Source organism: Dama dama, chromosome 12, assembly GCF_033118175.1.
Source record: "Dama dama isolate Ldn47 chromosome 12, ASM3311817v1, whole genome shotgun sequence".
In the NCBI taxonomy this organism is placed as follows: domain Eukaryota; kingdom Metazoa; phylum Chordata; class Mammalia; order Artiodactyla; family Cervidae; genus Dama; species Dama dama.
Window position 1 is genome coordinate 21,728,081 of NC_083692.1, and position 12,158 is coordinate 21,740,238.

At 44.7% G+C, this 12,158-nt stretch overlaps 1 protein-coding gene across 1 annotated transcript in view; it reads left to right on the top strand.

The window, feature by feature from the left end:
• SLC8A3 (solute carrier family 8 member A3) overlaps positions 1-12,158 on the top strand; it is a 202,205-nt gene that overhangs the window by 56,250 nt on the left and 133,797 nt on the right. Inside the window, exon 2 of the mRNA XM_061156779.1 lies at positions 6,095-7,940. Coding sequence (XP_061012762.1) covers positions 6,157-7,940 — 1,784 coding nt within the window. The 5' untranslated portion in view covers positions 6,095-6,156. The remainder of the gene's footprint in view (positions 1-6,094; positions 7,941-12,158) is intronic.

Below are 12,158 nucleotides of genomic sequence, written 5' to 3' on the forward strand. Positions count from 1 at the left end.
GAGAGATGCACCTGCCTGCCATCAAAGCACTCTTGACTCAAAGCAACTATGGAGATTATCCAACCCAACAGGAATTTTCTGGATGAGGAAGCTGATGCCATAAGAGTTCTCTGACTCTTTGAAGTCTCATAACTGTTGAGGCAGAGCTAGGAAGAAAGTTCTTGCCTCCTGCTTTCAGATTTGGGGCTCTTCTACTATTTCAGGCTGCCTTGGAGTACGTAGCATCTCCAAGTTCATAGTGAGGGCTCCATATCCAGAAAAACTCACCCTCCCTTCCCCAGGCCCTTTGCTTTTCAAAGGACTACCCAAACTCAAGGCATCTACCTAGCATGGTGGTTAACGCCAGGTGCTCTAGAGTCAGGCTGCCAGAATTCAAGAGCTTATTTATCTACTTACTGTGACTTGGGCAAATTCTTTAACCTTTGTAAATTCAAATTTGCTTATCCATTCCAGTATTCTTGCTTGGAGAATCCAATGGACAGAGAAGCCTAGTGGGCTACAGTCCATGGGGTCGCAAAGAGTCAGACACAACTGAACAACTAACACTTTCACTTTCAAAATGGGCGTGACGATAATACAAACTTTTTCACTTGGAATATTCAAAGCAATCGTAACAGACAAAAAGCAGCATCCTTACATTTTCCTCCTTGGATCCAAGTTCCGATTGTTGCAGCCAAACTACCTAGGTAGCCGAGGTCGCATCTTTCCTTCTTGAGTGCCGGGAATTTAGTTCCTGTGTTTCTGGGAGAGCTTTACCATGGAGAGGACTCTGCAGACTCTCAGCCCCTACAGGCAGAGGAAGTACAGGAGAAGATGCAGTGTTCTTGGACTCGGGTGACACTTCAGATCCAGTGCAGCCTGGCTGCACCTAAAACTTTAATGTAAATTGGCCGTGACGTCTGTGCAGGGGCCCAGATTTAGAAGCAGAGCAGGACGCGTCTACCCAGGCTGGTGACAGACCCAGAGCAGTGTTCCCATTGGAGAAAGTGGAGGGCATAGCAAGAGGGAGAATGTGCTCAGTCTGGCCTGGTGGCTCTGTTTTATTAATGATATGGAAGAGCAGAGGAACAGTGACTTTAATTAAATTTGCCAGTGATATTAAAAGATGTCAGGAGCCACTGCTGAGGACACAGACACCTTGCAGATGGCCCCGGGGGCTTTAGGAAAATAATCCAGGAAAAAAATGAGAGGCCGAGGGCTGAGCTGAGGGGTCAGAGGGTCATCATATGCAGAATGTACGCTAGGTCCACCCTCTTTATCTGTATCTGTTCTGTTTCCAATAGATTTCTGACTGATCTTCCTGCTTTGGTTTTGTCCCTCTTACAGCCATCCTAAAAACCCATCTAGCCAAATTGGTTTTTCTGGAATACAGATCAGACCATGTCATTCTCCTGTTCAAAATCCTATCATTGGCTTTTCACTGCCGTTAGGATAAAATCCCATCTTCTCAGCCTGGCATATAAGACTTGCCATGAATTGGGTCCTCCCTCCGTGTCCAGCCTCATCTTCTGTCCCTCCTGCCTCACACTGATTTCCCTGTAATCCTGTGTACACGGAGGGCTTTCCTGCCCCACGTCTTTGCTTGGGCTGTTCTCTTTGACTCAGAGGCCCTTCCCATTTTCTTTTTTTCTCTTTTTTCTTCTTCTTTTTTTAACTAAAGTGCACTCATGCTTGAAGCCTCATTTCAGGGATCACCTCCTTCAGAACGCCTCCTTGAATCCCCAAGTTGGCTCAGTGCCCTGCTTGTGTTCGGCAGCATTTGGCCCACACCTTCACTGATGATAGTAGAAATGCCTATGTGTGCAGCTCTCCACCCCTGCTTAGTGGTGCCTTGGAGGGAAAACCCCGTATCATATTTTATTTTGTCCACTGGCCTCTAGGACAGGCCTGGCAAATCACAGGCACTTGTTAATGTTTGTCAAACTGAACTAATAGGAAGGAGAATATTTGGGTGGGAGACAGCCTTGGGCAATCAGGATGCCTTCAGGAAACCTGGGGAGCAGTCAACTCAACCAAATGGTTGGTTCTACTGTGAGAGTACATAGGACAGCAAGATTGCTTCTAAGACCACAGAAGACTGGAAGCTGACTGGGGCTCATGGATGTTCTGCAACAAATTGGGACATCCTAGTAAGGTGGAGTGGTTAGGACCATCAACTTTATGTCATCTCTATGTGAGCTCTGGTTCTGCTACTTCTTTGCTTTATACTTTGAGTAAATGACTCAAATGACTTAACTAAGACTCAGTTTCCCAAAATGTAAAATAGGGATTAAAATAGTACTGATCTCTAACAACAACTAACAGGGTTGTTTGAGGATGAAATACTAGGGTTTGAACTTTATGCACACAATAACTGCTTTTAAGCGTTAGTTACCGTCATTAATACCTTCCTTGTTTTGGGCAGTTCTGGGGATCTCAAGCTGGGTCACCCCCATGAGTAGGCCTTAGGACTGATTAAGAGCTTTCTGGAAACACCAAAGATCAGTTGGGTCTCTAAGGGAGTGCAGTGAACCACCCAGAAAGTAGGGATCTGTGTCAATCAGTGTCTGGGGCTGGAGTTATGGCACAAAAAATGACCATTGGCTTGTTCATCAGAGACATCCCTTCTCACTCTAACTTCTCAGGCAGAAACCATCTCCTGGCAGAGCTGGAAAGAGCAACTAGGCATCCAGCGGTTGTTTTTCACCTTCTGTTCTAACCATTTGGTGCAGGCAATCCCTGACCACTTTCTGGCCTTGTTTTCTTTTATTTGTTCCTTCAGTTCATCTGTTGTCTCAGGGAACAGTCTTTCTAAACTGACCTCTGATTATGACCACGTGATAGCACAGTCCCCATAAAAACCTGTTGCTATAGGTGTCTTTGGGACCGAGGAGAATAAAGACCACGATCCTCCTTAATTGTCCCAGTGAGTAAGAGCAGTCGGAGTCCTCGTCCCCCGTCGATCTGACTGTCCCGTCCCCTGACTGCAGCAGGCCAGCCTCCTCCCTAACCTGTGGCTAGCCCACCCCTCTGGGCTTAGACAGTTGTGCAGCTGCCACTGCCTGTCACCGTGTTGGCTCTTGATTAAAGAGTTGCTCCAGCTGGGCCCACCTGCTGTCCCCTCATGTGTGGGGCTCATCAGAATTCACAAAGTGTTGGGTTTTCAGAGGTCGAGGCAAGGAGCCAAGATCCATGTCTGTCCTCAATTCTCCAGGTAGGTGAGTGCTAAACCTATGAATAGGGTCTCTGTGCGCATCACATGTTATGGGGGCATTTTCAGGCTTTGAATATGGATACCGATCACCTCCAGCCTCTCTGCTCCTCTACAGTCGTTGTCATAGCCTCTTCTCCCCCGAGTGAGGTCAAAGCCCCAAGCACCTGCCACCTGGACTAATGGGGATTATGGGCCTCAGCATTTGGCTCCCGTTCTGAGGAATACGAAACCAAGTTAATCCACAGAGCCCTTTGGGAGGAGGGCCTTCAGGATTACCATATGCACCAGGGTGTGTCCCAAGGGGAACTTCTCTTTGAGTACAAGCCTTGGCAATTGAAAGAGGTCCTACGTAGCCTCTCAAATCTAGTGAGGATTTGTCTACAAGATCTATTTTTTTTCTAAATGGCTACGATTCAGACTGTAAAATGACTTTTAAGAAGGCTGATTTCTGAGTGTGTTAGTCTGCTCAGGCTGCCATAACAAAATGCCATAGACTGAGTGGTTTAAACAATGAAAATTTGTCAGGAGGCTGGGATTCCAAAATCAAGATACTGACAATTTGATTTCTGGAAAGAGGTCTCTTCCAGGCTTGCAGATGACTGCTTTCTCCCTATGTCCTCCCAAAATGGAGCACTCTCTTTCTCTCTCTTGTCTTCTTAAATGCCACCAAACCTATTGGATTAGAACCCCACTCTTATGACTTCATTTAGCCTTAATTACCTCCTAAAAGTCCTATCTCCAAATAGAGTCACATTGTGGATTAGGGCTTCAACATAGGAATTGGCGGGAGGATTGTACAATTCCGTCCATAGCAGTGAGGAAGCTTCCCTAGGGCCACATTTATTTATTCCAAAACATAACATTTACTGAGCACCTACTAACTACCTACTAAGGATACCATGATAAACAGAATAGACATAGTCTTTGCCTTTTTGTCATGGTTTAATGGATGAGTTAGTCATCAATCATATAATCCCACAAATACATATGTAATTTCAAAATTTTGTAAGTGCCATGAAGAAATTAAAGGAAAGGAGTTGACCATTTTAGGGTGAAGGAAAGTTTTGTGAGAAAGTGACTTTCAAGCTGAGAGCTAAAGCATTGTTATGAGTAGGGGTGCAATGAAGAAGTGATATTTTTGGTCATGGGTCATGTTATGGGCAAAGGTCCTGAGGTGGAAAATAAGATGGTGTATGCCAGGACCTGATGTAAAGGCCATCACTGCAGAAATGCAGTGAGAGGGACAGTGGCAAGAGATGAGGGGGACGAGGAAGAAGGTAGCTTGCACGAGGCTCAGCAGGTCATGGTGAGGATGCAGGTCTTTATATTAAAAGTGAGGGGGAAATGCCGAAAGGCTTCAAATATGGGAGTAAGAGCATAGGATTAGGTTTTTTGTTTTTTTTTTTTAAAGATGACAGTGGCTATAAGAGAAGATGGAATAGAGAAAGGTCAGAGTTGGAGTGAGTTCAGTGAGGAGGTGACTGAGTAGAAGATTCATCAGGTGAAAAGTAATGGGCTGTGATGGCGGTGAGAGAGATGGGGAGGAAAGTTGATGGGACTCTGTGTTGGACTGGAGAGAGAAAGGCTTGCAAACAGGCAGCGGTTTCCAGGCTGAGAAACCGGGTGGATGGAAGTGCTATTTTTTGAGATGGGAAACGGCAGAGAAGGAGGAGGAGCATGTAGAGAAGAGCAGCATTCTTCCATTACTAACAGTACTCCTACATGCTTGTAACAGAGGTAGAAACATGGGCAAGCTGTTTTTGTTTTAAGGTATTGAATAGTTATTTGCAGTCTCCTTCCATCTGAATAAGGCAATGAGTAGCAAGATAAGTGTAGTTTCAGCTGAATTTCTCCCATTCTTCTGAACTCATGTTAACCTTTTAGTGTCTTGAGGTCAACAGAGGAAGCTGAATTTCACCCCGAAATCTTGCCTACAGATAAAAAAAACTTATTTAGAGTCACTTGCATGTTGTTTATAGTGCTTCCTACCACTTGGCCCTTGCAGTGTTTGGGTTTCAAGTTAGAGTGGCTGACTGATCTTCGTCTTCTCGTAACTGGATGCCTAAACTCTTTCATAAGGCTGTCTTGCTGGAGGGCTAAGGGCTGCTATGGACTGGGCCTTGGGCACCACTTACAGGGCTTCGGTTGAGCTACATGACAGGTAGTATTCGCTGCAGAATCAATTCTCTTGATTTCTCAAGCAATCTCAGAATTACAACTTGCCTCCCTAAATTTTCATCTGGGGAAGGAGTTTTTCCCAACTGGGCTCAACTGCACACAAAGCAAGGTGTTCCATTTGCAGGGGAGTAGTATTTCAGGATAACAGTTCAATTCAGCGTGTACTCCTGTAAACTTATGTTTTGCAAGATTCTTGAGTATGATGACAGTGTGGTAAGGAAGGCTGAAAACCCTAGAAATAGTAGAAGTGGAGATGAAGATTCCTGTTATACTTGGCCAATTTTAAGTTAATTCTTGAGGATTCTCACAGATAACAAAAGGGTTGGGAGGCAGGACTAAGGGGGTATCAGTTAAGTTTCCATTACCAATATTCCCAGCTATTTTAAGCCATTTTTCTACTGACTCTACCAGATGGTCCTGAGGACAGAGCAGCTACTTGAGCCTCCCAGTGACATCTATTTTTCCAAGTGAGAGACTGCCCCATATGTTAGTACAATATGTCACTCAAGATGAAGCATCAGTTTGTATTGGTGGGAACCTGCCATTTGTTGTCCTCCTTTTTTTTTTTTAAAAAAAAACTTTGTATTTTTTATTGGGGGTATAGCTGATTAATAATGTGATAGTTTCAGGTGAATACTCAGCCATACATATACAGGTATCCATTCTCCCCCAAACTGTTCTCCTTTTCTTCATGCCTTTTTCTGCCTCTCTGATCTCTTCTAGGTCCCTGGCCTGTCAGGAGGACCATTGGTGCTGCAGTGGAAGCCAGCGGCTAAGTCTTGTGTATGGCGTGGTTAAGGTTGCAGCCTCTCACCTCTGCCTTCCTCCATTTTGGGCTGATTACCTTTGTGCTCTTCCTGAATGGTCTTCGGGCAGAGGCTGGCGGCTCAGGGGATGTGCCCAATACAGGGCAGAACAATGAGTCCTGTACAGGGTCATCGGACTGCAAGGAGGGTGTCATCCTGCCAATCTGGTACCCAGAGAACCCTTCCCTTGGAGACAAGATTGCCAGGGTCATTGTCTATTTTGTGGCCCTGATATACATGTTCCTCGGGGTGTCCATCATTGCTGATCGCTTCATGGCATCTATTGAAGTCATCACTTCTCAAGAGAGAGAGGTGACTATCAAAAAGCCCAATGGAGAGACCAGCACAACCACCATTAGGGTCTGGAATGAAACTGTCTCCAACCTGACCCTTATGGCCCTGGGTTCCTCTGCTCCTGAGATCCTCCTGTCTTTAATTGAGGTGTGTGGTCATGGGTTCATTGCTGGTGATCTGGGACCTTCTACCATTGTCGGCAGCGCAGCCTTCAATATGTTCATTATCATTGGTATCTGTGTCTATGTGATCCCCGATGGAGAGACTCGCAAGATCAAGCACCTACGAGTCTTCTTTGTCACTGCTGCTTGGAGCATCTTTGCCTACATCTGGCTCTATATGATCCTGGCTGTCTTCTCTCCTGGTGTGGTCCAGGTTTGGGAAGGCCTCCTCACTCTCTTCTTCTTTCCAGTGTGTGTCCTTCTGGCCTGGGTGGCAGATAAGCGACTGCTCTTCTACAAATACATGCACAAGAAGTACCGCACAGATAAACACCGAGGAATCATCATAGAGACCGAGGGTGACCACCCCAAGGGCATTGAAATGGATGGGAAAATGATGAATTCCCACTTCCTTGACGGGCACCTCGTGCCCCTGGAAGGGAAGGAAGTGGATGAGTCCCGCAGGGAGATGATACGGATTCTCAAGGATCTGAAGCAAAAACACCCAGAGAAAGACTTAGATCAGCTGGTTGAGATGGCCAACTACTATGCTCTCTCCCATCAGCAGAAGAGCCGCGCCTTCTACCGGATCCAAGCCACCCGTATGATGACTGGCGCGGGCAATATCCTGAAGAAGCATGCAGCAGAACAAGCCAAAAAGACCTCCAGCATGAGCGAGGTGCATGCTGATGAGCCGGAGGACTTTGTCTCCAAGGTCTTCTTTGACCCGTGCTCTTACCAGTGCCTGGAGAACTGTGGGGCTGTGCTCCTGACAGTGGTGAGGAAAGGCGGGGACACGTCCAAGACCCTGTATGTGGACTACAAAACAGAGGATGGTTCTGCCAACGCGGGGGCTGACTATGAGTTCACAGAGGGCACGGTGGTTCTAAAGCCAGGAGAGACCCAGAAGGACTTCTCTGTGGGCATCATCGATGATGACATTTTTGAGGAGGATGAACACTTCTTTGTGAGGCTGAGCAACGTTCGCATGGAGGAGGAGCAGCCCGAGGAGGGGATGTCTCCCAGAGTACTCAATAGTCTGCCCTTGCCTCGGGCTGTCCTGGTATCCCCCTGTGTGGCCACAGTCACCATCTTGGATGATGACCACGCGGGCATCTTCACTTTTGAATGTGACACTATTCATGTCAGTGAAAGCATTGGTGTCATGGAGGTCAAGGTTCTGCGGACATCAGGTGCCCGGGGCACAGTCATCGTCCCCTTTAGGACAGTAGAAGGGACCGCCAAGGGTGGTGGTGAGGATTTTGAAGACATATATGGGGAGTTGGAGTTCAAGAATGATGAAACCGTGTAAGTAACCCTTCCATAGTCCATCTGCCTCCATCCCTTGTCTCCCCCTTCTCTCTTGCCCCATGCTTTAAAACTTTCCCTTGTACTTGTGTTAATGTCAAACTTTGGTTCCATCACAGGTATGCCAGATCAGCAGACACTCCTGCCAGGTTCTGCTTCCAAAATCTCCTTCAGTTTTCTCACTTTAAGTTGTTTTCGGGCAAGGAATGCTATGGCAGGATCTAAGCACACAGGATCTAAGAACATTTTGTCCACTGAAACTCAAAATGATAGCCAGTGGGGGTGTGGGATGATGGAAGTTCTGCTGTCAGATTTGGGGAGATTCTTGTGATGAAGCAAGATCTAGGAGACTGCTTGGGTCTCTCCCTCCTCTTCTCAGGCCAAGGGCTTACATGAGCTTTGAAGGCAGTCCTTTCCATTCTGAATCAGTGATAGTCCAAGCTGGACATCCTCAAGAATGTGAGTGGCATTGGCTTATGTTTTTCCAGTACCATATTGCAGTTGCATTGTATAAGCAGATTTCAGGCACCTCTCCTTCAATTTGGAAATTGCAAAATTGATTGAAACTTGGCAGTCTCTTTAAGCATCAATAGGCTTATTTTATGGTGTGAGGCTTGCCCAGTCTAGGTGAAATGAATCAATATGGCTTGAGTCCTGGAGGTATATTGGAGAAGCAGAGCTCCCAGGGCAGCAGCCACCAGTCTTTAGTCACAGGTCTAAGCTCCAGAATCTGGCTAAGCAGTGGAGGAGAAACCTCTTAGGAATTGTGGGGAAAAATACATCTTCTGTGTGGTCATCTCTTTTCACAGTCCAGAGTTCTCCTAAAACACTTCTCAGGTCACTGGCCCATTTAGTCCTTTAGACACTGTGGGTCTTACATTTCTATTGCCTCTGTCACTCTGAGGCCTCTCTGCACTGAAACATCTTGTACTGGGTGTTCTGTCCTGTTCTCGGATGGATATCTCTAAAGAATAAAGCAGACTGACTCTGCCCAGGAGACCAGACTTTCCAGGGTTGCCAAGAAGGAAGGGGATGAGAAAGGGGAACCTTGTCTCAGAATTGCTGCTCACATCCACAAGCAATAAGCAGTAGCAGGGGAAGATACGAGGAACCAAGGGGACACATATAGGAAGTGGGAGGTGTCAAACTGCTCCAAGAACCTGCTAAAAACACTTTCAATGGGAAATGAAAGCTCTCATCTGTAAAGTGGGAATAGCAATAATTTCCTTGCCTCGAGGTGGGCTCTTTTTTGCAGTTCCTCCCAGCTCTAGGATCTTCTGAACTATAGACATAGGCGCTCAGTGTAGGTCATAACACCTACACCAGCCAGATGCAACAGGGGGATACTGTCCCCTGAATTGAAATAGCCATTGACAGATTGATTTATCAGAGCTCTGTTTAGTCATTTTGTGAGACAGGATAATCTCTTGTTAGCATTAATAAAAACCTGTGCCTTTCTAGAGAATACTATCCCTTTCACTGTGCTCTGGGGAGGATGCTTATACATCCAAATGAAGGCCCTCACGGCAAGGAAAACGCCCATGAAATTTCATGCATATTTATGACAATGTCAGTAGATAAGTTACTGTCAGGCATTAAATGACCTCAGCATTGGCCATAAGTGGAGAGACTCATGGTTCCTCCCAGTCAGTACCAATCTGTTGAGGGCGCCGAAGAGTAGTGTTTTGAGAGATCAGAAGTTGGGATCCCAATTTCTTCACCTCATTAGTAATCAACTGTGCACCTGGGATCTCTAAATATGACTAAACCTTCCTCACACCTATGTATGTTTTCAGCTTGATTACTGTCTCGGTGTAAATGAGCCTCATGAATGATCACTTCTGGGTAATATTGGTTATAAATATGTATGAACTTCTACACGTTTGAGATGCTGGCCCAGGTATTCTGAGGTTTCCCATCTTTTCCTTTGCATTATTTTTTTAGACTTCAGTAGAATTTAGACTACCCTCTTGGCCTTCTTCACTGCAGAAGAATGAGTCCCACACCTGCTAATCTATTCTCACAAAAGGAGGCCTACTTTTGATACTTTAAATTGTAATTTTACAGCTAGAGACAGTATGATACAGCAGGAAAACCATGGGCTCTAAGTATAGTACTCTGTGGATTGGGATTCTGGCTCTAGTACTGATTTAACCACATTGGGGAAATTTTATTAATTTATGAGATTTTTTTCCCCATTGATAAAAAGGAGATCATAATGTCACTCTAGCAGGTCTATTATAATGATTCATGATATTGTATGCAATGTTCCCTGTACATGATATGTACTCAGTAAACAAATTCATTAATAGTAATATTGATGAATTAACACTATTCTTCAGAAGACACCATTGAGGGTATCAGGTTACTTGATTTCCTGTGTCACCCTAATTAATAAGCATGCTAGTTTTTTGGTTACCATGAAGCTTACTAATCTAAATTCATAAAATATTGGAGCCAGAAAAGACCTTAGAATAACATCTAGATATTCTAGAGTAGTGTTTCTCAAATTTTAATGTGCTTGTAAACCAGCCAGGCATCTTGCTAAAATGCAGATTATGATTCCCAAGGTCTAAAGTAGGGCTTGAGATTCTTCATTTCTAACAAGCTCCAGATGCTTCTGGTTCCCAGAAGCAGAGCTGAAAGGTTCTAAAGCTCTTGACCAAACCATGAAACCTAGGAAGGAAAGTGGCTTTTCAGATGAATTGCATGATTGGATCATGAATGCTTGCTTTCCAGTTCCAGTGTTCAACTCCATCTTAGCTAGAATCTAGCTCTTACCCTGAGACCCTGCTAATTGCGGTAACAGTCTGAACCCTGAAATTGAAGGGACTCAGACAGAAGCTGTGTGATGCCTAGAACAATTTCACTTTCTATTCCTTCTCTCTTTGTGTAGCTTTATTTTTCCACCGAGCCCGGTGGCCCTGTCACTTTTGCCCTCACGATAATACTCTGAATCTTCAGAACGAAGCCAGGCCTATGCTCTATCAATAATATTAGGTCCATGAATTCATTCATTTGGTTTTATGCTTTACTTCTTCAAACGTGTCCTTAGCACCATGGTAGGATGGAAAAACAAATGCTGGTGTCTGACAAACAGGTGTGAATCCGTCACGTATCAGCTGTGTAACTTTAACAAGTCATTTCAGCTGTCTGAGTCCCAGATATTTTGTTGCAATGACAGGAACAATAATACCTATCCTTCGAGATTATGATTAGTACTATATACAGAAAATGCACCTTAGCGCAGTGCCTAAGTGCATCAAAAGTGCCCAGTCACTCAACAGACATTTATTAAATATCTGCTACATCCTAGGTACATTACCAGTACTGGAGAGAAATAAGTGACTAAGATAAGGTGGCATTTTAACTCCCAAGGATCTTATTCTCCAGTGGAGAGGATACAGGGTATACAGACAAATCAAAACAGTTAGGAGAAGTATAGTTTGAAATTAGCTCAATAAAAGGGGAATGAAAGCTTCTTCTGTGCGTGACACCACTAAAGTTTTAAAGTCACCTTCATTAAAGACGTAGTAGTGAAGTAGATAAAGTGTGCATCATGAAGTAAAATTACATGATTACTTTAAACCCACGTTACAATAAACTCATGATATTTGAGAAGGATACTACTGACATCTTTGTGGTCTGGAAGAATCCTGGTAGTTTGTGACTACCACTGTAGCACATCCTGGGGATTATGGCCTCCGAGCCTCCTGCATGTTAATCTCACTCACTGAGCACATAACTCACTCCTGTATCCCAGGTTCACAGAGCGCCTCTGCAAAACTAAGATTGTTACATCTCATTGATCTTTGGGGTCTCTGGGAATAGCCAAAGCCTCAGATGTCAAATATGCAAATGGCAAGATCTACTGTAATTAAATAGCATGGGCCTCCTTCAAAGAATAATGGAGTGTAAGCTGTACCACGCATTTCCCAAGCAAATATAGAATGTTCAAACTGGAAGGTATCTGTCCTCCCAGTTTTACAAATTATGAAATGTGAGAATCTGAGATGCAAAGCGACTTGTCCAAGATCACACAGGTAGATATGATAGAATATTAGACTTTAGAAAGGACTTTTTTGGATGCTACTGATTTAATGTCTCCTTCTCCCCATTTGGACTTTTCCATTTTATTTTTATCCATCGAAATGTTAACTTTGGAAAGAATATGGAAATTCATGGGTGAAAGATGCTCCGGAAGGGCACATCCAGGAG